This window comes from Hakea prostrata, chromosome 4 (assembly GCF_041222555.1).
Source record: "Hakea prostrata isolate BN-2017 chromosome 4, UWA_Hpros_2, whole genome shotgun sequence".
Lineage (NCBI taxonomy): Eukaryota > Viridiplantae > Streptophyta > Magnoliopsida > Proteales > Proteaceae > Hakea > Hakea prostrata.
The window spans coordinates 2,405,601-2,431,144 of NC_142603.1; the positions used below are offsets into that span (position 1 = coordinate 2,405,601).

The 25,544-nt window shown below is 38.0% G+C and overlaps 1 protein-coding gene across 1 annotated transcript in view; it reads right to left on the reverse strand.

The window, feature by feature from the left end:
- The window catches only part of LOC149017052 (symplekin), a 46,262-nt gene that overhangs the window by 12,310 nt on the left and 8,408 nt on the right, over positions 1 to 25,544 (reverse strand). The window contains exons 6-19 of the mRNA XM_089151353.1: positions 20,071 to 20,245; positions 18,420 to 18,548; positions 17,701 to 18,297; positions 16,929 to 17,561; positions 16,438 to 16,506; positions 10,125 to 10,238; positions 9,804 to 10,049; positions 5,346 to 5,393; positions 5,082 to 5,228; positions 1,880 to 2,044; positions 1,707 to 1,769; positions 1,512 to 1,622; positions 1,333 to 1,416; positions 1,173 to 1,220 (exon numbers count right to left, since the gene is read on the reverse strand). Coding sequence (XP_089007479.1) covers positions 1,173 to 1,220; positions 1,333 to 1,416; positions 1,512 to 1,622; positions 1,707 to 1,769; positions 1,880 to 2,044; positions 5,082 to 5,228; positions 5,346 to 5,393; positions 9,804 to 10,049; positions 10,125 to 10,238; positions 16,438 to 16,506; positions 16,929 to 17,561; positions 17,701 to 18,297; positions 18,420 to 18,548; positions 20,071 to 20,245 — 2,629 coding nt within the window. The remainder of the gene's footprint in view (positions 1 to 1,172; positions 1,221 to 1,332; positions 1,417 to 1,511; positions 1,623 to 1,706; positions 1,770 to 1,879; positions 2,045 to 5,081; positions 5,229 to 5,345; positions 5,394 to 9,803; positions 10,050 to 10,124; positions 10,239 to 16,437; positions 16,507 to 16,928; positions 17,562 to 17,700; positions 18,298 to 18,419; positions 18,549 to 20,070; positions 20,246 to 25,544) is intronic.

Sequence of the window (25,544 nt, forward strand, 5' to 3'; positions counted from 1 at the left end):
TCTAATTTACATCTCAATAACATTAACATATAGATAAAATCAGTGAAAAAAACAAACATAACTCCTTCACGAAGAATTGGGATACACAAATTGCTGATGGAAGGGTACCGCTTTTAAAAGGGCAATTCCTATACAAAGTCCCCATTCCATTAGTTTGGACATTCTGGCTTCCATAGATCTTCTTCTTATTCCTTTAGACGGTTTCCTCAGGGGACAGGGGAGTTGAGTTGAGGCTAATTAAAAAGTGAAGTAAAAAGGATGGGGAAAATGTGTCCCTTTTCAATTGGATGTTTGGTTGGAAACAAACTGGGCAGAAAAATTGTTGATATTAGTCTACCTTCACAGACTTCACTCCACAGTAACATGGACAAACGGTGTTCTGAATTGTGGTCCAAACTGTTAATTTTACAATCCAATTTGGCAGGGGGTTGCCAACTGGAAGGTCACTTGATTGTATCCATATCAAGGTGTGATTACCAACACATTTAAGGGCCTTCCAACGCACCTTAGTGATAGGGCACCCACAAAGGTGCTGCCACAGCAAACAAGGAGGTCTGGTTCTACAGTTGGTTATGATTGTTTAGGTGTCCATTGGGTAACTACAGTATGCTTAAATCTACTTAGATACTTACGTGAAATGTCACGACTCAGCAAAAACAAAATTCCATAATGAACTCATCAAGAAAATCATTCTGACCACCAACTAAAACAAGTTGCTCAACGTAGGTGAGAATAATGATAATGATTAAAAGTTAAATATAGAACCATAGAATATATCAATTAAAAGATATAGATAGAACCATTGAATATGGCAATTAAAAGTTATAGATAGAATCATAGAATATAACAATCAAACTTTCTCCATAAAATCAAATGCAAACCTGTATAAAATCAAAGGGAAATTAACTGTTTTGTTTGAAGTCCGAAAGAAATGATCTTCAATGTAATAAATAGACAAAGCGACAGCCATGTGCTTCCGATTTTCATTTTTTACAGACACTAACAATAGGGAATTAGTTGCTTATCTATATACACATTCCTCTGGAAGAATCATTGTCCATGGATTGCACCCTCAGTAATATAATTTTTTAAACTACATTTTACTGTTAAGCAACACAGATGAGTGGCATAAGGATAAATTCAGCGAGTTAAACAACAGATGAGAAATATACCTCATCCTTCGAAAGAGAAGATAGCATTGGAATAAGAATAGCAGCATCCTGCACACGAGAAAGAAAAGAAAAAAGAGCTATCATATTAATCAAGATTGCAAGAAATGTAACTATAGATAAGCAGAACAGAAACTCTAGAAGCAACAAGGTAGTCATGGACCTTTAACTTAGCTTCATACAAGCGTTTAACAGTAGCAATTAGATCAGCAGAAGGTGTTGCTTCTTCAGCCAATATTTGCAAAACCTTAGAAACAAGACTACTGATCAGCAACTATGAGCTAAGGAAATGAAATATGTCAAATAGTATTCACCAAAAAAAAAGAGGGGAGGGGGGGTTACCAGCATCAGAAGATTTTCACTTCCTTGCGGCGGATCAGAAATTATACGTAGCAATTCAGATTTGGATGGTCCTAGGGTTCTCAGAAGGATGGGGATATGCCGATGAACAGCCTGCATTTCCAATTAGACTACCAGTAACATCCAATAGCATTTATTTGTTAAATCACAATTACAAATAATAAAACCAATTTAAACCTGCTTAACAGCTTTCGGAGCTCGCCCATAAATGTCAAAAACAAGTTTAAGAAGACTCGGTTTCTACAGAGAAGGAATTTAAGTATCAGCATCATACAAAGATTGAACTTAAAAATGAAGACATACATTCTCATGATCTATTAAGTTCTAACAATCAAGAAAAGGATGTACACCTTTGTACAAAGAGCGAAAAAAAGGGACATGCGACGTTGAGCTTGAGACAATGAAACTGTTGGAACACTTTGGACAACTTGTTGAGTATCCTTCACAGAGTCATTTTCGGAAGCACCAGGCTCTGAATTATGAGAACCACTAATGGATGTTTCTTGAGTTCCCAGCTGAAACAATAAAGCAGATAAAAAATAAAAACGATAAGTCCCAAACAAGAGACTAAAATCTACGGAATTAAAAAAAAACACAAAATTGCAACTAACCTTTATGTTCATTTTTGTATTAAGAAGTTAAGATATAAATTCCAATTATCTACATAGTCGTCCAGTACTCCAGTGCATTAATTTTATAAAAAATAAAATAAAACTTATAGGTGGTACGACTTGGGACCAAAAGACCTGTGTCCAAAAAGTTCCTGTCATGGGCTGAGCTTCTTTGCGTATAGGTCGGCCTCAGACCCACAGATCCCATTATTAGGTAGGACCACCCTATGAGCGAGGAGGCCTTGGTTGAAGCCCCCCTACCTGAAAGCTATATGTATGCATATAGGGAAGACTTGCCACATCAAATAGCACAATGTTCATGTGAAGTGCACAATTGAAATAGCATACCCAAGGTCATACATATACTAATATGGTAGATTAGTATACCAAAATTTTTCACATATATGAAGAGAAAAAGTGGGGATGTGGGTTACATCAGAAAAATGAATAGACCATCAAGGCAGTAAAAGACCCCAATTTCAAGCTTGAAACATTAAAATTAAGGAGAAAGCTGCTAGCATGAGGAGGAATCTGCACACAAAACCAGTTGATGCTCTGAAAAATGTATCATCCATGTGAAGCCCTATATTCAAATCAAGTGAGAAATTTAAAAATAAAAATAAGAAAATCATGTGAGGGAACTGGCCACTGGGTAGGAATGTATGACTTATTCAAATCAAGTGAGAAATTTTTTAAAGAACTGGCCTCACATATATATACACTGGGTAGGAATCTGTGACTTTCCCCCTAAAAATATCAAATTTCAACCCCGACTCTAAGCTGGGGTTGAGCTGAGAGCCTGGGCCAATTTGAAAGTGACAAGGGGCTATAGCAAGGCCTTCAAAGACCTTGGCCCAGGCTGATTAAGCTGCACCTGGAATGACATAAGTCAAAGAATCCCCAATTTAATAACTAAACTCAATGTTGGAACTCGATGGGCCACTGGTTACACAAGTCTATACTTGTGCAGCCAGGACTGGAAAATAAATAAGAGGACGACTAAGTAAATAAGAACCAATACCAAAGAAGACACGAAAAGACACAAAAACAAAGATGACACAAGGACATGATGTAGTTTACAGTTTTTCACATCAATGTGATGCGCTATGTCTACAGGCTAAGCTGACGATGCTATGCCATGGAAGAAGTTTAAAATGCAGATCTATCAAGAGCACTCAAAATGGAGCTGCAAACTCTCACCCAGAAACCTAATCTGAAAATCCCAAGCCTCACTGTTTCTACAAGAAGACAGTTAAGCCATCTAAATGAAACCTCCATGTGGGTTGACCCATTGCCCTCTCCAATGAGATCAGTGATGGGCTCCAGGCTTGGGCCCTGGCTGCCATCACATACCTCAGGAAGAAAGAGAGAGAGAGAGAGAGAGGGAAAGAAAAAGGGGGGAAAAAAAACCATTTGGGTTGCCCACAAAGTATGTTGAAGTGGGTCAATCTTCAAAATGGCTACAAGGATGAGGAACATATAAATAGGCTATAAAAGACAGATTATGTTTACTTCTACAAACAGGATGAACTCGCTCTTTTTATAATCCATAAATTGAATATCAAGCTCAACAACATAGCCTAAAGGTTTACCATATTTAATAAGCCAATATGGTCGAAGGCTGGTTCCCCCCCGCCCCCATTTTCACCCTTGTACATTCTTTCTTTGCACTAAGGGGTTTTTGGTAATGATAATTTATTCATCCAAAAAATAATAATACCACCACCACTACTACTAATAAAAATAATAATAAACCAACATAGTTGAAGACTGAAAAATATGAATGATTAGATTCTATCTGTTGGCAAAGTATCAACGGCAAGTAAAGATTGGCAGAAAAGGGAGAAGAAGAACAAAGAGACTCGAAAGTAGGATGGAATACCAAAGACAATTATAACACTCAGGTCATACTCAGTTAACACAGATTAATTAGTCTCTGCAAAATTTTGAAACTGAACACTGCCTTGCCCCCCCCCCCCCTTCTTCTTTTGATGTTCAGAGGGCCTTTTACCTGCTATGACTATTAATAGTTTCTTATGACTCTATCACAGGATTGACATGGAAAACTAAGTGCCTGCCCAGAGGAATGGGAGAACTTCAGAGAGAAAAGAAGAGGAAATGGAAACACAGGTCCAAATTGAAAACCTAGGCACCACCACAAACGGTGAAGGGAGTAGGGACCACCCTTTCTCGCCATACAACGCAAACATCAAAGCCATATCTCTAGAAAACAACTTAAACCTACCTAGTCCACCAAAATGCCAGCTACCACAAAAGGTAGCTCATCAGTTCCACAAAAGAAATTTAAGTAAAATGAAAAGAAACAGAATGAACTTAAACTCAGCAGAGATACAAAGAGAGTCAGTATTATGAGGCCTCACAGCTGGTCTCCACAGACTGATGAGGATGTGCTTCCATAACTCTTTTCTTCTTTTTCTTTCTTTCTTTCTTTCTTTCTTTTTTTTTTTTTTTTTTTTTTTTTTTTTTTTTTGGGGGGGGGGGGAGGAGGGGAAACGATGGCTATTTATGAGGGGATTCCTTTGGCCCTGCCCCGTAAACATCCCCTAGCCACCTATACTCTCAAGCTCTATTTCTTTTCAATTGGATCACATCAATGTGGACGGTGCACCACTGCCTCACGATAAATGGTTGAAGGCTACTTGGATATGTGGCCAAAATCCAAGCTTAATCCCAGCCATTTTCAACCCCTATTCTACACCCTCTGCAGCAGTAACAAGATTCATTAAACACAAAAAGCAGAAATTCAGATGAAAGTCAGCAGACTCCCCTCCATAAAAAACAAGTCTCATCTTGAGGAACCAATAGAGTGCTTAAGTTAAAGCCACAAGGCTATCTGGATCACACGGGAATTGGAATCGTAATAAAATAATGTTAAGTATTTAAAGAAAGGAGTACGTTGGAAGTAAGTAAAGCTCCATACATTTGCTTCTGTTCTCTGCTCCGTGGACCCAGATGTTGAAGGATCTGTATCAGGAGCGTGCTGATCAACTACTGATAAAATCTCAGCAGTAGCAAACTGCTCAATGTTCTCTGATACATAGCTAAGAAGATAGAGTTTATTTGCCACCTGTCCAACACAAAAATTAGTCCTGAGAACCAATTTTTTCCGTTCAAGACGAGGCAGAAGGAAAACAAATTTAATCCTTCAACATGGAGAAAGAGTGTCATTTATGTCATCACATACCAGGCGGATAGCTTTTGCACGAACTTCATCTTGAGAATGAATCGCACACTGCCATTGAAAAGCAAATCAGAAAGTAGGAAAAAATGAAATGACATAAAAATATGAAGAATTATATGTTTGTGCTAACATCATTTATTGACAACCAGTTGTGTACATGTTTGCATTAGCATCCATTTATTCTAGAGATATTGAAATGGGTAGATGAAAGAACTGATCCATCTCTTCTATTCTAGAAAAAATAATACTTGGAAACACAACATTCCATAAAAAAATTCAAAGGAAAAATTAGCCTTTTCAGTACTCTTCTGAGGGATGGGGAAGATAATGCTCTCTGAATACAAAATATTTAACCTCAAACCTAGGATCATGCTCATAAAGTGTCATAATTTACCACGCCAAGAGATCAAAGTGGGGAATCTCTGTGAAGCAAATGTAGGATTACTCCTAAAATATAGGAGGTGGCTGAGGAAACTAGGACTCTAAGGTCAAAGGGTGTGGAGGGGTTTTCTGGGGCTGTAAAATTGGATTGAATGGACAGAAAGTAAGGTAGGTGATTTTCTCAAAAGAAGATGCCAAACTGAGAACCAAATAAAACTCAGTGGCAAGTTTTTCCGTTTGAGGTGGTTTAATGGAGGTTATGGGGATTGGAAAGCTAAGCAACCTCAATCGAAATTAGAGGCCGAGAAAGTGGAAGCATTTCCAATGGGTTTCAGCCTCTTTGATATGGAGAATAGGGTCTTTCAAAGAAAGAAAAAAAAGCAAGTAGGAAGGCAGGTTCTAACAGAGGTTTGCCTTTTCTAAAAAAGAAAAAAAAAAGTTTAAGTGCAAAAGAGAAGGGAGAAGAAAAATGCCCCTGGCCTTGGGAATATTTCCTGATACTCAGAACACTAAGGCTGTGTTTGTTTGCAAAGGTGGGGTGGGAAAAAAAAACATGTGGGCCCCATGTGTAGTGGGGTGAGGGAGAAGGAAAGTAAAGGAAAGGAAAGGATTTTTTGGAAAAGTGATAATGGTGGGTCCCCCTTTTTACTTTTCCACAAAATCCCACCAAATTTGTGGGGTTTTAAAAAGCCTTGGGGTGGGAAAGTTGGGTTGCCACCTCACCAGACAAGTTTCCTTGATTCAAGGAAGCTTGTCTCTCACTTTCCCACCCCAAACAACCAAACAATATACACTTTTAGGAAAAGTAGGAAAAGTAGAAAAAGTTTGTTTTTTTCAAGAATTTTCCCACCCCACCTTTATTCCAGCAAACAAATGCAGCCTAGGCAAGGTGGTCCCCACAACTTAATAACAATCTAATTACAAGTGATTTCGTACTTAAGTTATATACTCCCGTTACAACTTACGAGCCCATTAGGAGATCCATTTCACTTCAAACTGAGGGACCATGACCTAGGTAACCCAACCCCAGCCTTATTTTATGAAAATTAGGCAGTAGGGGCTGGACCTACATCACATTGGAGCAAAGATTTCTGCTTAGCTCTCCAACAAACATCTGTGTAACGAGGATGTAGTTAACCATTTGAATACTTTGGAATTTAATTTCAAGAGTCTTCTGGAGTGATGTAACCAGGATTGGCAACCATAAGGCACGTCATATTTAAGGCCCAAATTCAGCCCACAATCATCCCGGGTTTTGGTCATTTAACCACTTTTCCTTGAGGTCAAAGTGGCATAGTTTAATTCCCTTTAATTTTAGGAGTCTATATCTATTTTTGTTTTGTCCTAAGAGTACTAGGTTAGCAAGTTAGGAAAGAGTCCTCGTTCCATTAAGAGTCTTAAGTGGAATCCAAATCCAAGTAGAATTCCTTTTTAAAGTTGATTTGCACGTTGTATTTATTTAGGAACTCTTAGTTATGAGTCTTTTTGTTAGTTTAGAAGTTGACTCTACTTGTACAAAGGAATTCTAATCCAAACAGGAATTCTTAGTTGAGTCCCAAGTAGGTTTTTCTTGTGGCTTCCTATGAGTCCAGTTCAATTTTCCTTCAATGCAAGGCTATAAATAGAGCCACCCCCCAAGTGTAACAAATCAGTTTATGAATTTTTGAATAAAGCTTGCTTTGAAGGAAGAGATGTAGCCGTGGGATTCCAAGGAGAAGCTCTCATGGCTGTGAGTTTTAATTTCCTTCAAATTCAGATTATATTTTCTTCTCCAAAGCCTGCGGCAGCCATAGAAGGTTCCAAATTTCTGCAATTGATCAACAGCCCTTCCCCTACAAATAAGTATTGCATCCCAAACCCCATCGCTATCGTTCCTCTTCTTCCCCCTTCCATGATTCCATCACACACTTCTTTTTTATTCTTGAATTTTCTTGAATTTTCTTGAATTTTCAGGCCTTTCTAGAGACCCAAAATTCAATAGCAGATGTATGCCAATCTAACAGTTAGATTTGTCCCAAACTTAAGAACCTCATCGCCCCAACCCTAGTGACCTTAGATCACAGTTTGACCCCATCAAGACTGTCCGATTTCAAGATAAAATTATTTCTTGAATTTCCATACATCCCAAGACCCTAAAAACAAATACCTAAATATCTTTTAAGCCATCCACCCCCCGCCAAAGTTGGGGGATCATATCCTCTATATTATTACCTACATTACCTCCAAGTTTCAACCCATCTGACACCTAGAGACCAACCTTCAATCTCAAGAAATTAATCCCATGTCTCACAAGGGATGGGTTATATATCCATGTGACCCTAAATATCATCTTAGAGCACATCATATTTGACCACGAAGAATTAACCAAACCTTCCCCCCCCCCCCAAAGGATAACCATCCTTTCCCCCCTCTCCACCTTCAATCCCAGTCCCAACCCTAACAATATCCACAAAAACCTAGAATTTACTTATTATTAAAAATAAAATAAATAAATAAATAAATAAAACCTAGTTTGAAAGCCCTAGTTGAGGGATAATTCTGTAATTAAAATTGTGCTAAAACAGAGTTATTTTTCTTCAGTTTCCCACCTCAACACAGCTTAGCCGAATCCTATTTTCCTTTCCCATCATGCCCAAATCAACCCTAGACCCCCCCCCCCAAGACCAGCCGCAGGAGTTGGAAGCCAAAAAACCCTAACCACAGGTGATGTTGGACCATATACAGCTGCCATCCATTAAGAATTGAGTGAAGCTTGACCCAAAACAGCAAAGGCTAAACCCTAGTTACTGCCGGTTCTACAAGAGGATGTTGAAGACTGGCCCAGACCCTGGGTTACATCATGGAGAAGCTATTCCCTATAAGGATGCCACTGCCAGTTCTATTGGAACTAGATATGCATTCAACTGTAATTCATACATACGCCCTTGTTTTTAATTTATTTTTAATTCATACATACACTGAAGGTACACCAAAACCAGTCTACTAATTTTAATTTTTTTTTTGGTGAAGAGGGAATATATTGAAAATGAAAGCCCCTGGGAAACAAGCAACCTGCTACATCAAACAAAACCAGACTACTAATAATAACTTGAAGTTGTACACGTTCAGTGGTCTGTAGAGTTGCAATCAAGAACAATGCAGTGCAGACAAATAGTCATCTAGTCAATGATCTCACTTAGGTTCTTTGACTTTCATCGGTTAGTAGAAACTCCATAATATTTGAAGGTAGTTTTTAGATGTGAAGCCACACTCCTAGTGGTTTCTTATTACATATACAATATTTGGCACAAACTTTATTACAATAAATTGGTAGGGGGTGTCTGATCAGCCGAGAGCAATGAATGTAGAGATTTTTATTGACCCATCTCACTTATTCCTCCCACGTAATAAGCCAAAAAATAGCCTGGAAGCTAGGTTTCCTGTCCCCAACACTAGTAATGCTTTTCTTCTATTCCCTTTTAATTGGTCATGTTTTCACATTTGGCTCTTTCAGAATCCTGGGTCATCATTAATCATCAGAGGTTAAGGTGAGATCAAACCCACATAAACAGTTATCCACAAAATATAAACTAATAGAGTTCTGGCCCAAACCCAGACTAGAGAAAAGTGTTACTACTGGAAAAGAGCATTGTCTTGGATTAATATGACAGACGAAAAGCACTAGTTATAGAGATCAGACTAGCAAAAGAACTTGAAAGCACATTGGCTTCTTTTTTTTTTTTTTTTTTTGGGGGGGGGGGGGGGGGGGTTGGCTCATGCTGTGGATGGGGGCATGAAAGGGGAGAGTGGTGAGAATTCTTCAACAAAATTGTTTCAACACCAAACTGAGAACAAACACATGCTGCATCATGGATGGGAGGTATAGACAGTAGAGAAATGCAGCCATACTAATAGGTACAGACTGTGACTACCAAAGTCTTCCAACGACAATAATTGAAAGGAGTTTTGAGAGCAAGACAGAGACTCCAGATAACTTGTCATGATAACTCCACACCTTCACCTATCTATTGAAGACTAAGAAAGCATATCAAGTACATGTTTTTCTTTACCAAATTCTTACAAACAATAAGAGAAATTTACCTTCAATGCAATATTTAAACAGGCTTGCCGATTAAGTGGACGGCCCAAGATCAAGCTCCATACAGCACCAAGGCCCTGTGTCACACGGTCACCATCACGTACATCTTTCCCATGGAAACCAAACCCATCAGCATAACAGATGTCCTCTAACATTTTCAGGGCAGAGTCGGGCAGATGTGGAACTTCACCAAGAAGCCTACTGAAAGATTTATCTGAAGCTGGAAGCGTCTCCCACAAAGACCTTGCCTACATTAAGTATAGTGTAAATAATTTTTTCCCCTTATTACTGTTAATGAAAGGTGAGAACTTAAGGATCCCTACCATGGCCAAGAGAAACTTTTCGTACATAGTGGCAGCAAATGAAGACTGCTGATCAGACTCAGAAATAACGAGAGTATGGAGATGGTACAGTACATGCATCACAAGCTCATGCCCCTGGTTTTAAAAAAAAAAAGAAAAGAAAAAGAAAAAAGAAGAGAGATTCATGTTTCAAAGCTTTAGTGAAAACATTCATCCAGATATCTTCAATGCACTTTTAGTGAAATTTCATTAAAAAATAAAAAATAAACTTAACATGAGCCTAAAATCAGATATTTACCATATCAGTAAGTAAGAAAGTCAAAGAGAAGCATGCAAACACAGCTAAAAAGAAGAAAGAAAAGTTCTGGTTAGGAAGATTATAATGCAGTCAACCAAGGTTACCACATCCCAAGGTGATCAGAAAGACCACTGTTCTGAAACAAACAAAAAAACTAACCATTAAGTTGACCATATGAGCAGCTTAACCCTATGTGATATAAGATGCTTTAATGACAATCATAAAAATATCTGGTGAAAAACTCCGCTAGTGTTTTGCTGCCGGTCCCAAGCCCGGGTAAAGGAGGAGGGTTGGTGCATCAAGTCGGCAGCTGGCATTGGAAAAAATCTAGACAAACCCTTTTCATGGATTCGACCTTATATGATAAAAGCTATGCTAGGTCGTTCCCTGACAAAAGAAGCGACGCGCTACAATATGGCCCGGGTGTAGTGATAAGTGGGCAAGGGTTAGCTAGGGCGTCCCCTGTAAGTGACGCGTCGCATCGGCATCCGGATGCGGTGATAAGTAGACAACGGTTCCCGCGCCGTGGACGAGTGCGGGTAAAGAAGCTAGTTCAAAAACGTAGGATTAGATTGGCAACTTGGAACATAGGATCTTTAACTAATAAGAGCTTAGAATTGATAGATGTTATGAGGAAAAGAAGGATTAATGTAGCTTGCATTCAAGAGACTAGATGGAAGGGTAAAAAAGCCAAAGAGTTGGATGACTTTAAACTTTGGTATACTGGGGATAAAACAAATAAAAATGGAGTAGGTATAATAGTGGATAAGGATTTCAAAAAGGATGTGGTGGACGTTAAAAGAGTGGGTGATAGGATTATTGCTATCAAGCTTGTAATTGAGAAAGAGTTCATAAATATAATTTGTGCATATGCAACTCAAATAGGATTGGATGAAAGTCTAAAGCTAGAATTTTGGGAAAATATGGATGGATTAATGCAAGGAATTCGTCGAGGAGAAAAGATTATCATAGGAGATGATCTAAATGGACATATTGGAAAAGATCAAAGAGGCTATGAGAGTGTACATGGAGGATATGGTTTTGGAGAGAGGAATAAGGAAGGGATTTCAATTTTAGATTTTACTATTGCTTTTGATCTATCTATTATAAATAATACTTCAAAAATAGATATGAGCATTTAATTACCTTCAAAAGTGGACATCATAGAAGCCAAATAGATTTCTTCCCAACTAGAAGGACTGATAGATTGTTGTGCAAGGATTGCAAGGTGATACTGGGGAAAAGCTAAATTGCGCAACATAGACTTGTGGTCTTGAATATTTGCTTAACCCCAAAAACACATAAAAGGTCCAAGGTTAGCTATCCCAGGATAAGATGGTGGAACTTGAAAGGAGAGTGCTCGAAATCCTTCGTTAATGAAATTGTCAAACAAGGAAAGTGGGGTTTTAAAAGGGATACCAATGCGATGTGGAAAGAGATGGCTATGTGTATCAAGAAGGTGGCTAAAGATGTCTTAGGTGAATCAAAAGGAAAGCTCCATTCTTATAGAGAGACTTGGTGGTGGGATAGTGAGGTTCAAGCTGCCATTAGGAATAAGAAAGCTAGTTTTAAGGCATGGCAAAGAACTAAGGATGTTGAGGATCTTCAAAGGTATAGGTTGGATAGAAATGAAACTAAAAAAATTGCGGGAAAAGCAAGGGAAAAGAAGGATGAGGAGTTATACAATAAGTTGGGCACGAAGGAAGGGGGAAAATCTATTTATAAGATAGCTAAGATGAGGGATAGGAAGAGTGGAGATCTTGACCATTTTTAGATGTATTAACAATGGAGATGGTAAAGTATTAGTATGTGATGAGGACATTAAGAAAATATGGAAAAATCTATTTCTCTAGTCTATTAAATGAGCATACTTCAAGCACTTATGATTCAAACGATTACACCTTTCACCAAGGCACCAATTTTCTAACTTATATACGTAGAATTTCGATGTCCGAAGTAAAAGAAGCATTAAGAAGGATGAAACTCGGCAAGCCACAAGTACCTAATGAAATCCCAATAGAAGTATGGAGGAGCTTGGGAACCCATGGACTAGTTTGGTTGACTAAGTTGTTTAATAAGATTATGAGCACTGGGAAAATGCCAGATGAATGGAGGAGAAGCATCGTGGTTCCATTTTACAAAAATAAATGAGATATTCAAAGTTGTAATAACTATAGGGGCATTAAATTGATGAGCCATACTATGAAATTATGGGAGAGAATAATTGAAACTCGTTTGAGACACTTCACTACAATTACGGAGAACCAATTTGGGTTTATGTCGGGAAGATCTACAACGGAGGCTATTTACCTAATTAGGAGACTTATGGAAAGGTATAGAGAATGTAGGAAAGACCTTCATATGGTATTTATTGACCTAGAAAAAGCTTATGATAGAGTCCCTAGAGCGTTAATTTGGCAAGTACTAGAGAAAAGAAGTGTTGCAAGTAAATATGTAGATATAGTTAAGGATATGTATGATGGTTCGGTGACAAGTGTAATAACAGTGGGGGGACAAAGTAATGAATTCCCAATTACACTGGGGCTACATCAAGGATCAACTTTAAGCCCATATTTATTTGCACTTGTAGTGGATGAATTAACCAAAGACATTCAAGATGAGGTCCCCTGGTGTATGTTTTTTGCTTATGATATTGTGTTGATTGATGAGACTCAAGTGGGGATTAATACCAAATTAGAATCATAGAGAGTAGCTTTAGAATCAAAAGACTTTAAACTAAGTAGATCAAAGACAGAATATATAGTTTGTAACTTTAGCCATGATCGAGCAGACGATGAGGTGGTGATACTTGACGATAAAAAGATTCCTCAGAGTGATTGTTTTAGGTAACTAAGTTCAATCATAAGTAAAAGAGGTGATTTAGAGGATGAGGTTCCCCAAAGAATTAAAATAGGGTGGATGAAGTGGAGAAGTGCGTCCGGGGTCTTGTGTGATCGGCGTATTCCATTAAAGCTTAAAGGAAAATTTTAGAGGACCGTTGTTCGACTAGCTATGATGTACAATGCATAGTGTTGGGCTATTAAAAAGAATCATATACATAAACTCAGTGTAGCAAATGAGGATGCTAAGATGGATGAGTGGCAAAACTAGGATGGATAAGATAAGAAATGATCATATTAGAGTTGGTTTGGGAGTCGCTCCCATAAATGATAAGCTTTGAGAAAGTCGTTTGAGGTGGCATGACCACGTTCAATAGAGACCTATAAATGCCCCTGTACGGAGAAGTGATATAATCCAAATTGAAGGAACTAGAAGAGCTAGGGGTAGACCTAAGACAACCTTAAGAGAAGTGGTGAGAAAGGATATGTATAGTTTAGGCCTTGTATCTAGCATGGCCTCGAACAGAACTGATTGGAAGGCAAGAATCCATGTAGCCGACCCCATTTAATTGGGACAAGGCTTATTGTTGTTGTTGTATAAAAATATCTGGTGAAAGGAAGATAGATAAATCTCAGACTCAATCAAGTGACCAACAACCCCACCGCCTAAGGCACCCAGAAGGCCGGAAATATCACCCCATAAAATACTCCAGTTTTCTTGCCAGCATGGTTCAAGATTTTGCCGAAATTTTGGTTATGAGGAAAACGAGACAAGCTACCGACCAAGGTTTTTACACCAGATTCTGGTCCATCTGGGTCGATATTCTGATCGAGCTGGACCATCTCTCTTGTATCTTTTATAAACAAAAGGGGCTAGTTTATACAAGATCTGCAGGCTTCGCGCAAGTCTCGTCTCGATACCGCCCCTTTGCTTTTGAATGTCAGCCATTTTTTGGTTTTTTGCCTCTTGATTCTCATCCCCCCCCCCCCCTCAAATCACTAGACTCCTATAAAACATCTTTCTTGCTAATGCTTTGGGGATTAAACACATCTTGAAGTTAGGTACGTACATTCATTCAAATTTTTTATTTCTTGATGGTTGATGGCTTATAACATGTCTATTTGTTTTCAAATCAGTATATGTTTACTTCAGCTTGATCTATGGACGTGTCTTTTATTATTATTATTATTTTTTTTTTGAGTGCTAACAATTTTTTATTTCTGGTTTTAAGAATTAATTTCCATATTACATATTTTGAAAAGGGGAAAAAAAATAATAATAAAAAAAGAACCTATACAAGATAATGACATTGAATCTTATATATGTGACGCACCGTCACTTGATCCATGCCTTGATGGTGTCGAATTTATTAGTATTTATTTAAATTATTTGAAAATTATTAAGTAGTAGTTGTACTTATTTAAGAATTGAAAAAGAAATAACAATTGTTTTCTGTTTTACGCTTAGAAGTAGTGTAAAATTAGAACAGGTATTGGTGTGATTTATTATCATGAAGTTTATGTTTTTGCTATTAAATTTAGTTAATAATGTAATTAATAAATAATATGATAATTAAAAAGTAGTTCCATTGATTGTACGAGACATTTAAAGTACTTTGGTTTCAATTTACATCTCTTTGTATTTATCAGAACAGACACGTCTCTCAAGTAGTAGGATATGAATGAATACTTTTCATTGGTTTTTTGTGCAAAATACCTTTTCCGATGTGTTATTTATGTTTTAAACAGGGTAAGACACATCAAAATATGGCGGAAACTAGCCATTGAACCTACCTGGAAAAAATACAGTTTTCGGACAAGATGGCCGAAATTTTGCCACCATCTAGGTTTCAAGGCTGGCCAAAACCAGCCTGGAAACTGAGATTTTGAACCTTGCTTGCTAGTGAGGTAAGAATTCCTTTAGAATGGTGATAAAATTTGCGTCCATCCCAAGTGACTTTAAATTTTGAAACCAAAACCTTCTCTCTGCTACTAAATGTTCCAAATCCAACGAGCACTTGCAAGAAAGCCACTTTTTTTGGTTTTTGGTTTTTTTTTTTTTTTTTTGGTTATTTCCTAGCCAACCAAACACAGCCTAAAAGAGCAAAGAAAAGAAAAAAAAATTATGGACCTGTTTGATAACCCACCAAAAAACAGTTTCTGGTGTTTCTTGCTTCAAGAAACAGAAAAATCAGCCAAAAACCATTAGATAAAACTGTTTTGTTTCAAGTGATTTTTTTAAACATAAATTGAAATTTATGAAAATCTCAGCTTCAAGAAATAGTTTTTATGCAACAACTATTTCTTGTTGCATCTGTTTCTTTTCAAGGTAAAGAGTTTAGAGAGGGAGTTCATGGAATAACATACTAAACTTAAGAACTCTGCTAAAACCCTATTGATAGTGTCTTGTTGTTGCATCTATTTCTTGAAACAAATGTTGGGCACGGAGTAGGTTCAAGTGAAAGATTTTAGAGAGGTCATAGAATTTGACATACTAAACAAAAGAACTCTGCTAAAAGCTTACTGATAGTGTTTTTGCTTCTAGAAGCAAGTTTTATCAAATGCCTAAAAAATCGTTTCTGCTTCCAGGAACAAGCAAGACTGTTTCTGGTGTTTTTCAAAGCAGAAACACTTGGTGGATTATCAAATGGTCCTACATATATGACCTTTGTTTGTTATGAATCTTGTTTCTTCTTCTTCTTCTTCTTCTTCTTCTTCTTCTTCTTCTTCTTCTTCTTCTTTTCTTTTTTAGGGGGGGGGGGGAGGGGATTGGTTTGGTGTTAACCTAGAAATTTTCAATTCCAACAACATCATGTTCCTCTTATCAGTTTTGATCAAGTGAGGTCCTTCAGCCTCTTGCTTTCTTAGGAAATTCCCCTTTTTGGTAAAGCTTTCTCATAAGCTATTTCTAAGGATCCAAAAAGTCCAACATTGACTTCTTCAGACACGTCAGTTGGGCAAATGTGCCCATAATGACTAGGAAGGATATATTGAAGGCAAAAACAAGCAGCTCACCCGGTCAATATTCCAGGACAAACATCACTCAAATTTTTTTTCCATGAACTACTTTGTCAAGTGATAGGTTAGATCCAAAACTTTAACAGCATCAATAATAATCCTCAGGCAGTTAAAGATAAAAAAAAAATAATGAAGCAATGTAGAAGCCTATAGGCCATTGAATTATATATCAACAGACCTTCTGGTGTTGGTAATCCAAAAGTAGATGTTTTTGCAGCATTACAATGACATCATCATCAGCATCCATCTGTCAAAAAAATGAAGTAGAAATTTATATCGAGAGAGAGAGAGAGATTGAAGAATACTGAACCTAAAAGTCATATTAAATTTCAAGTGGTGTAAAAAAAAAAGGGGGATTGTAAAGTAGTCTCCAAGTTAAACTGCCACAAACCTGTGAACATTCCCAGAAGTTATATGAAAAAAAAGTAGGAGAGAGAACAGAGATATGCTGGCATTGCACAGCATTTCCAAGAAGACAAGGTTGGACACCAATTGCTGATATAATCAATTGTTTAGCCCAATAAACGGATAAAGTACAGTTAAATGCAAGGGGGTTTGAAGACCCACACCCCACAGAAAAAATAAAATAAACAAATAAAACAGATGCACTCACATACACAGAAAAAGGAAATGGAACAGAGGATCAATTATAATTCAAGCCATCAGTACCTGAGCAACTAAGCGAGCAAGCAATGCCATGTGCATCTCACTACAGTCTGTCAGCTGTATTTGCTTGCATGACCCCAAAATTCTTTCAATTGTCAATTTAGTTAGACTCTTTTTCTGCTCTTCTGTCAACTCAATATAAGGAGGAAGCTGGGGGAAATCTTGAGAGGTCTCTTCAGAGGCGGATGTGCTAGAGCCAACAGGGGAACGCTGATCAAATTCCAGTGAATAAGATGGATCAACCCCATCAGTCATTGTACTACCTACTGGTATTGACACCATAGAATCGTGGACTACATCGGCCACAGGAGAATGGGCAGGATCTGCAGTAGTAATAACCTTGGCCTCTTCAACCAGTTCTTCCTTTTTATTTTCATCCAAAAACTCCAAATTTTCTTCAAATATTAGTTGGTCGGTTGCTGGAGCAACTGAACTTTCCGAAAGTTCAAAATCACTTTTGTTTACCATAGGTACTGAAGCATTTTCCACCTTTACCACCACAGGAGATGTAAGAGGTCTACTCAGAGAAGCAGAACTGTCAAGTCCAGATAGTAAGTCACCAGTATCCTCCTTCAGAGACACTAACTGTGCTCCACTGGGTACAGCCACACGTCGTGGGTCTAGCCGACGAGGATCCTGGAAAGACTTAAAACTGTTAGTTTGCAGATGTAACTGTTTAAAATAAACACCAAAATGCATGATACTTTGAGAAAATCTCATGAAGCTTGAAGATAATAATCTAATAGCTGTGAGCTTATATGTTGAAATAGTATACCCTTCGTGGGTCACGTTTATAATCGGCAGGAAGATTAGGGATATCAGGCATAGATGTGCTGTTTGTTACTGCAGAAGCAGATGTAGCTTGTATTGGAGCAGCTGGATACTGCACCGAAACTACAGGAGTGCTAGGTGCCACCTGTGATGACGTACTAGATGAACTCGCCAATGGAGCTATAGGAAAATTCCCAGGTCTGCTTAGCAAGGGAGGGGGATTATTAGGTAAGTGCCTCATATTAGCTATTACAATATCGGCCAACAGATCAGGATGAATCTTTGATATTAGAATTTCAAGGGATTCGGCACCTCTTTCCCCTTGTGCCAGTAAAGCACCAATCATGGCAATCATTTGTTCCACAGGCGTGGAGTCACTGTCCATCAAAGGCAGCTTAGGAGTTACTCCATTTGCAGCGATATCATCCTGCCTAGAATCATCAGGTATCTCATTGGAAAATGCTGAGTTTCCTTGATGACCATAACGAGCTCGTTTACCAGTAACTTCATCGGTATTAGTGAGACCATCATTTTCCTGAAGCATGGGCCGTTTCTTAACTAAATCCCCAGAAAAAGGTAATGCGCTTGATGTTTGATTGTCCTGATCATCAGAAAATAGACCACCTTTAAACAATGATAACCCATTAAGGAGATTGAAAAGGTTTAATGCAATTAACACAATACAGAAGGATCAATAAGAACCATGCTTTCCAATCTCAATACCTTTGCCAATCGAGCATCACGTGCAGCACGCTCAGCATTCTTCATCATTTTCTCAACCTGCCGTATTACTTGATCAGCAGCATCTCCAGCATTCATTGCTCGCAAAGCCCTTAGTAGCCTCTCACGTGACTGAGATTGCAATAGAGTATATGATGAGTCAAACGGTTTTATGCATGAGGATTGTAACTTAGATATCAAATAGTTAAACGAAGATATGTCCATAAATGACCGACCACAATATTATAGAATTTAATCAGAACCCAATTCAGGGTCTTATTATCATGTTCAAGGTTTCAAATATGCAATCACTGATTAAAACATAAAGTCAGAATGTAAATTCACGGTTATGAGCATCTATGTGGAACCAAAAAAACATTAATACCACAATGGAAGCCAAATAAAGAAGATCAAGACACAAAAAATATTTGGGGGAAAAAATAGTGGACATTTGAATATGAACTCCAAATTTTTACAGTCAAATTGTAGTTAGAACCTTGACCTTCCAAGTATGAAAGAAAAAATTCTCTCTTTTGCAGAACTACAATGTGAATTAGCATTACAAGGTGACCGAAATGATCTTCTTATTCTACTAATCATCTCAACTGAGGTTTTAGATTAGAAGAATTATGTGATTTAAACATCTGAGGCATATTTTTAGTCTCCAATTTGAATAGGTCGAGGTGTCTTTTTCTTTCCTTGTTTGAAATATAAGCAACAAGACTTCTATCTAACCTTGAACCAAAGGTTGTGCAAACTTACAGGTTAAGAGGGCAAATGAAAACAAAGTAGCAGCCCTCCGATTTCACTCAAAACAAAAAACAGCAAAGAATATAAACTTCATCAGTTCATCCCTAACCCCTACACCCTCCGAGTGGGAAGAGAAGACCACCACTGATGACACTTCAAAAATCTTCCACGAGAGCAGCCCCCACCCCAATGAAAAAAGGAAGAAGGATTTCAGCAAATATCTTCTTCTTCTTTTTTTGGTGTGTGTGGATATCCACAAGACAACAACCTTAAGCATTCATTTCCTGTATTCCACCCCTATTTTTGTGAAGGAAAAAAAAAAGTCAATTCTGTAACAACGAAGACAGAAAAATTAGTTATATGGTTACTTATGTGTTCCCCCTTAAATAATACAGTCCTACGACTAGATTTGTGGAGTTCATAATGATCGGCACTTCTCTGCTCAAATACCACCTCCCTTTGATTTCCGAAACCCTCATTTAATTAAAATATTATATATGGGCTTCTACCCAAAAAAAAAATCTGATATATATGGGCAAACAAAGTCTGTCAGGAAGCACAGCATATGCTCTCCTGAGTCTTCGTCTTCCAAACCCCAGCCCCTCTGTTGCGGAAGGAAATATAAAGAGTCAGGAGGGGCTAGCATAGGTGGGTCATGCTCCCGACATTATAAACCTCCCCATATCTATATTGGCAAGAGATCACTACCAGATCATTGGTGCCAATGAAAGCACGCACATGGGCATCAACATCGATGGGATTAGCACATCACACACTGTTTCGGTTGATCAGTTAGACATTAACCTTCCTGGATCAGTGAATCTTTTGATAGATTTAAATGGCAAAACACTAAAAAATAAATGAATACACAAAAAAAAAAAAAAGAGCAGAAAAATCAGTTTACCTCCATAATGGCTGGATGGGTACACCTTAGGAACCCAAGGAAGGCTGTCCTTACAGAATACTGGATACTCGCAGCATGTCCACTCCTACGTGTCTCAAAGTTTGTGTCAAAACCAAGAAGTGCAGAAAGAACACTGCTGTAGTGGAGGGGCCGCCTCCTTGCAATAACTGCAAGACTGCCAACCAAATGGTTTATGTCATTAGATTGTAATTATCCTAAAGAAAAGGCAGACCAAGCATTACAAAAAGGAGGATCAAAGGGAATGACAATAAATATATTAAGAAAAGAGATTCCAAAATAAGGAACAGAAAAGCAAGAAGAGAAGGGATATCAATATAGAAATCACTGTGATGAGCACAGTGATATGAGCATAGGAACATCATCATGGAGAGTAACATGCCATAGGATAAACAAATGAAGGAATTAGGGGAATGGCAACAAATATATTAAGAAAAGAGATTCCAAAATAAGGACCAGAAAAACAAGAAGAGAAGGGATATCAATATAGAAATCACAGTGATATAAGCACAGTTCTTGAGCATTGGAACATCATCATGGAGAGTAACGTGTCAAAGTATAAACAAATGAAGGAATTAATCTTAGGAAAGTGAAGCCAAAAAAACATAAATATCAATGCCATTGTGGTCCTTCAAAACCAGTCCTTCAAAGAGGCATTCAAATTTCACACATCAGAGCAAACCTGTAACTCGTCATCTAAAACAACCAAATCAAACTCTCGGAAGGTATTGAAGTAATTCGTCTCTAAGTATTTCATGACCCTCCAAATTACCTATTTCTTTATCCAGAAAAATATTGATGTTATGTGAGAACTTTGGAAAGAAAAGTAAGCAGCCTACAGCAGTCAGAATGGCACCAATCATGACTAGTGATTCAACTATGAGTATCTGGACCCCTGACCATGTTCCAGAGGAAAAAAACTGCACATGAAAACCAATATTTCTAGTAGATCAGCAGATCCACTGGGATAACAAATCCAATCTGTGCAATTTGATTCCAATCCTTAAACCACAGAAGTGATTGAAGAAAAAGACAAAAGATAGAAAAATGGCACCCTTACTATTTATAAAAACACTATCATAAATACGTGCAAAATTATCTATCTATTTAAGATAAAAACTTACTTGACATTTCAGTTGGAGTTCTACCACAAAGTTGAATATTTAACAACTCAAAACTAATATGGATCAAAAATGCAAACCTAGACTTAATAGATTGATAGGCCTTCCAGCATTCAAAAGAAAAGGTAGAAACCCTTTTAGAAACTTTTCCTACAAGTATACTGCAACACTGACAATTCAAACTTCTAGACTAACAGATAACTAAGCAGAAGACACTGTTCCCTCATATAAGAACATTCCAGAGTTATAATACTTAACGATATAGAGGGTGCAGAATTTCAAATATCTAATAAAGGCCAATAAACTGGTAGAAGAGAAATATCAAATCCAACTGCAATCTCCTCATCCACTCATCAGCCTGATCATAGAATACGACTGGGCATGAATCAGAAGACTGGTACCTATAACTAAAATTAACATTTCAGCCACTTAGTGACTGAACACAAAACACCCCTTGGCCGAAACCTCGAGTAGGGTACCCAGGATGGCTCTAAAAAGCCACCTTAACCTGGCCAAACCCCTATTGGTGGCATTTTGGCCATTTTACCCCTCTTTTTTAATTGAGGAATTATTTCTAGAATACTTCAGAAGTTTAGTTGAGTTGAATTTGGTTTGGTTTTGAGAGTCTTATTTGATTCAACGTTGTTTTGGATGAGTCCTAAGTTATCTTAAATTAGCATGTACTTTTGTTATAAATAGTTAAATAGTCCATGTAATTTTTCAGTTTTGATGATTAATAAAGTTGACTACGTTGAGGATCAGGGTTCCTAGTTGAGGGGCCCTGGCTGAGTGAAATTGTTCAAGTTTCTTCATCTTCTTCATCGGTCCAGCAGGTTACAAGCATTCATCAAAGCACTCAAGCATTTAATCACAGAAATCAAGAACAGCAGCTTCCCCCACCCCTTCCCTGCCTTCCCTCCTTGTCCGCAGCCCTCCCCCCTCCCTTCTCCTTTCTTGCGCAAACCTAGAACCCCCTCCCCTCTTCCACTCTAGGTGTCCCTGCCCTCTCCCCTCTTGCCTAGACCTAGAAATCCACCCCAACCCCATCACACCTTCTCTGCCTACCTTCCCCTTCTGTTACAGCCAAGCCCCACCCCATCCCCTTGCATTCGAAGGCCCCTACCCCCACCCCTTTTCTTCCCCCACGATAGCAGCAGCCTCACCCCCTGTTAAGTCCTTTTCCCCAGCACCTTTAGACCTCTTTCCCCCTTTCCCAGGATCACCCCTAACACTAGGAGGTATTCCTCAAGTTATTTTCCCAATCCAGCCTATTTTCCCTGACGTAGGAAAAATTCTGCACTTCATCACTTCCGTGGAAGAATTCTGCAGAATTCTGAAAACCCTAGTTTAGATCAATCAGAAGTTCTTAAACCTCTGACTCACTGAAGCCTCATTCTAAAATTACAGACCAGCAAGGACAGACCCTAATCCACCCTGGCCAAACCTTCCTAAAACCCTAAATTCTGATTTCTGCAAATATCCAGAACCCTGTTCACACCATTGCTGAGTTTGGGAGTGAAAACAGCCTCTGAAACCCTAGAATTTTCATTCTTCTTTGATGGAAATTCCTCGGCAAACCCTAGATCTAGGGTAATCCCAATTCTGTCATTAGCCCTAAACTGGGTTTACATCACTTAAAGAGTATGTCTCAAGACTCAAAGTAGTTGTTTATTACAAAAGATGAACTAAGTGTCAGCCTTCAAATTCTTCAGATTGAAGAGTGCAAAGGATCTTAGTCCCCTGACAATCAGATAATTGTAAACCAAAATTGTGAACCAGCATCAATCTTCAATATCTCAAATTTAATTAGAAGAGTCTTTCTCCTTTGAAATACCAAATAGAGGATTGGTCTTAATTTACTCTTTCCTTATAGGGAGATCAAACTAAATAACATGCCAGCACCCAAAAACATATCCACTGCAAAGAAGACAGCATACAGCAGTTTTTGGCATCCAAGTTTTAATCAGTTTACTCCAAACTCCAAAGGAGTTTATTACTTTATTTTGAGAGCATACAGCAGAAGAAAAACATTTTATCCTGTTCAGTGTTCCCCTTCACTACCAGTAATAGCCAAAACACATGCAGAGTGGCAAAACCTTGCTGTAGCCTGTATGTAGGACTTTTGAGCTGTGTGCATGTTATCAGAAACAATGCCATCTACTAGAGATGCATTAGGCCATCATACTTGTTGGAAAGATGCAGTTGTCAAAAGGCTTGGAAGTTGGGGGGGAAGGCCAAGTGAATTAACTGCAACAATATAATACAATCTATCCTTCAATTTATCTTCCCTTACTAGGTAATGGCCATCATGATTCAAGGGAGAAAATGAAATGGGGGCCACTGGAGCCATTTAATTTTTTCTTTGTTTTCCCCCCCCCCCCCCCCCTTCTATTTTGGAGGAGGGGTTTGGAGGGTGAGTGGAGGTACTGAAAGATGTGTGTATAACTGCAATTTTGGACTATATGAGCACTTGGACCAATGAGCAGCATGAATCCTAAAGCCATCTTACAAATCCAATTTTTAAGCTTTATTTATTTTTATTTACATTTTTGGAATAAATTAAATTTTTCCAAATGAAAATACAAGATCCCCATGACACTTGGTTTACACCATGACTTCTTAGATTTCTACTCATAGTGCCCCTTAGGTGTTAAATTTATGACCAAAGTAACCATCAGAAGATCCCACAGCCATAGTTATTTTGAAAAAGCATTTGTCCTAAAGCCAAAAATGATGAAAAACACAAGTCCCATTGGCTTTCCAAGCTTACAGAGGAGGATGAGAAAGAAAGAAAAAAAAAAACCTAGGCTAGCTTTTAACCTCCAAAGTGATGAAGAAAACAACAGACAAGAAAACTACACCCAGTCAAACTGAAGCAGTTCTCTTGTTTGGTATAAATTAAAAAAATTACAAATACTCTTAGATTTTGGGTCATGATTAACCAACAACAAAATAATGTGCTGACAGAAAAAGAAAGGGGGGGATACTATATTACATGACAAAAGAATATAAGGTGGGGAGGGAGGAAGAAACAAGCCAACCATGCTGCACAAAGTAGAACAAGAACAGCCAAGTGATACTCAGCACGGGCTAAAAAGAATTGTTTGACTATTACGGGTGTTATACGTTTATCAACATTTAAAATTATATTACAATTTAAAATGGCATTTTGTCAATCAGCCCGTCCAAAAATGTGTAGAAGAAATGGTCATTCAACAATTTACAAAACCCATCTAAGTACAGCAGAGACACTCCTAGAATGTGGAGAAAAAATGGTCAATCAACAGTTTACAAAACATAGGTTGCAAGACATAAAAACTTGACTCCTCTCAGCAATTTGCTGGCAATCTCATCCATTCATTCTCAAATCCTATAATAGGCAAGTGGTGTTGGCATCAGACCCCACAGTAGCCATATGAATTGCAGTTTAATAATGTTAAGCCCCGTTATCTCCCACTACTTGAGCCACCGAGCACCAGCCTCAAGCACAAATCCGATCTCTAATCACCACATTTCCATCCAACTCCAGACAAGAAAGCTGGTCAGCATGCCGCAATAATGCCACTAAAAGCAGTAGTACTACAACCTGTTTCCAGACTTCAGTAATCCCTTAAGATTTCAAAAACAGTAGAAAATATGAGAAAACAAAAGCTTGCATCATATTGAAAATTCTAGAGAAGTAGAAATGCAATATTGTAGCACAATGATAGCATGTTTAGTAGCCATTGCTTATACTTCTAATTTTTGCCTACTGTTGCAAGCCGATGAACATATCTAAGCCAACAAATATATATGGCCTGAATATTTAAGAAACACATAAAGATGAGGCAATGCGTACTATCATCATAATATAAAATCAAAAGTATCATACTAGAACTACTCGTGTATAGATACCAACAACTATCCAATACATTAAAACAAAAACCAACAACTATCCAATACATTAAAACAAAACCAGTATGGCAAAAGACTCAGCCTCAAGCCAACCACACAAGGATACGGTTAACACTGAAATATGCCCTCACAAAGTCACCCGGAAAACAACATAATTCTCATGCAGTGCATGAACCCACAGAACTACACATTTTAAATATTTACAAGTTCGATATACCATAACACACACACACGCAGACACACCCAATAAAAAAAAAAACCCTTAGGAACATACAGAACATACTTGTACCCATCCAAACATCGTCACATATACTCACATGCCATGTAGGCTGGATAGAATTTGATCAAGCAAAAATATCACAAATCATAGAGGGATTTCAACATGTTATTCTATTTGGTGATCATAGTACCAAACTTTAAGCAAGACAAATCAGAGAAGTT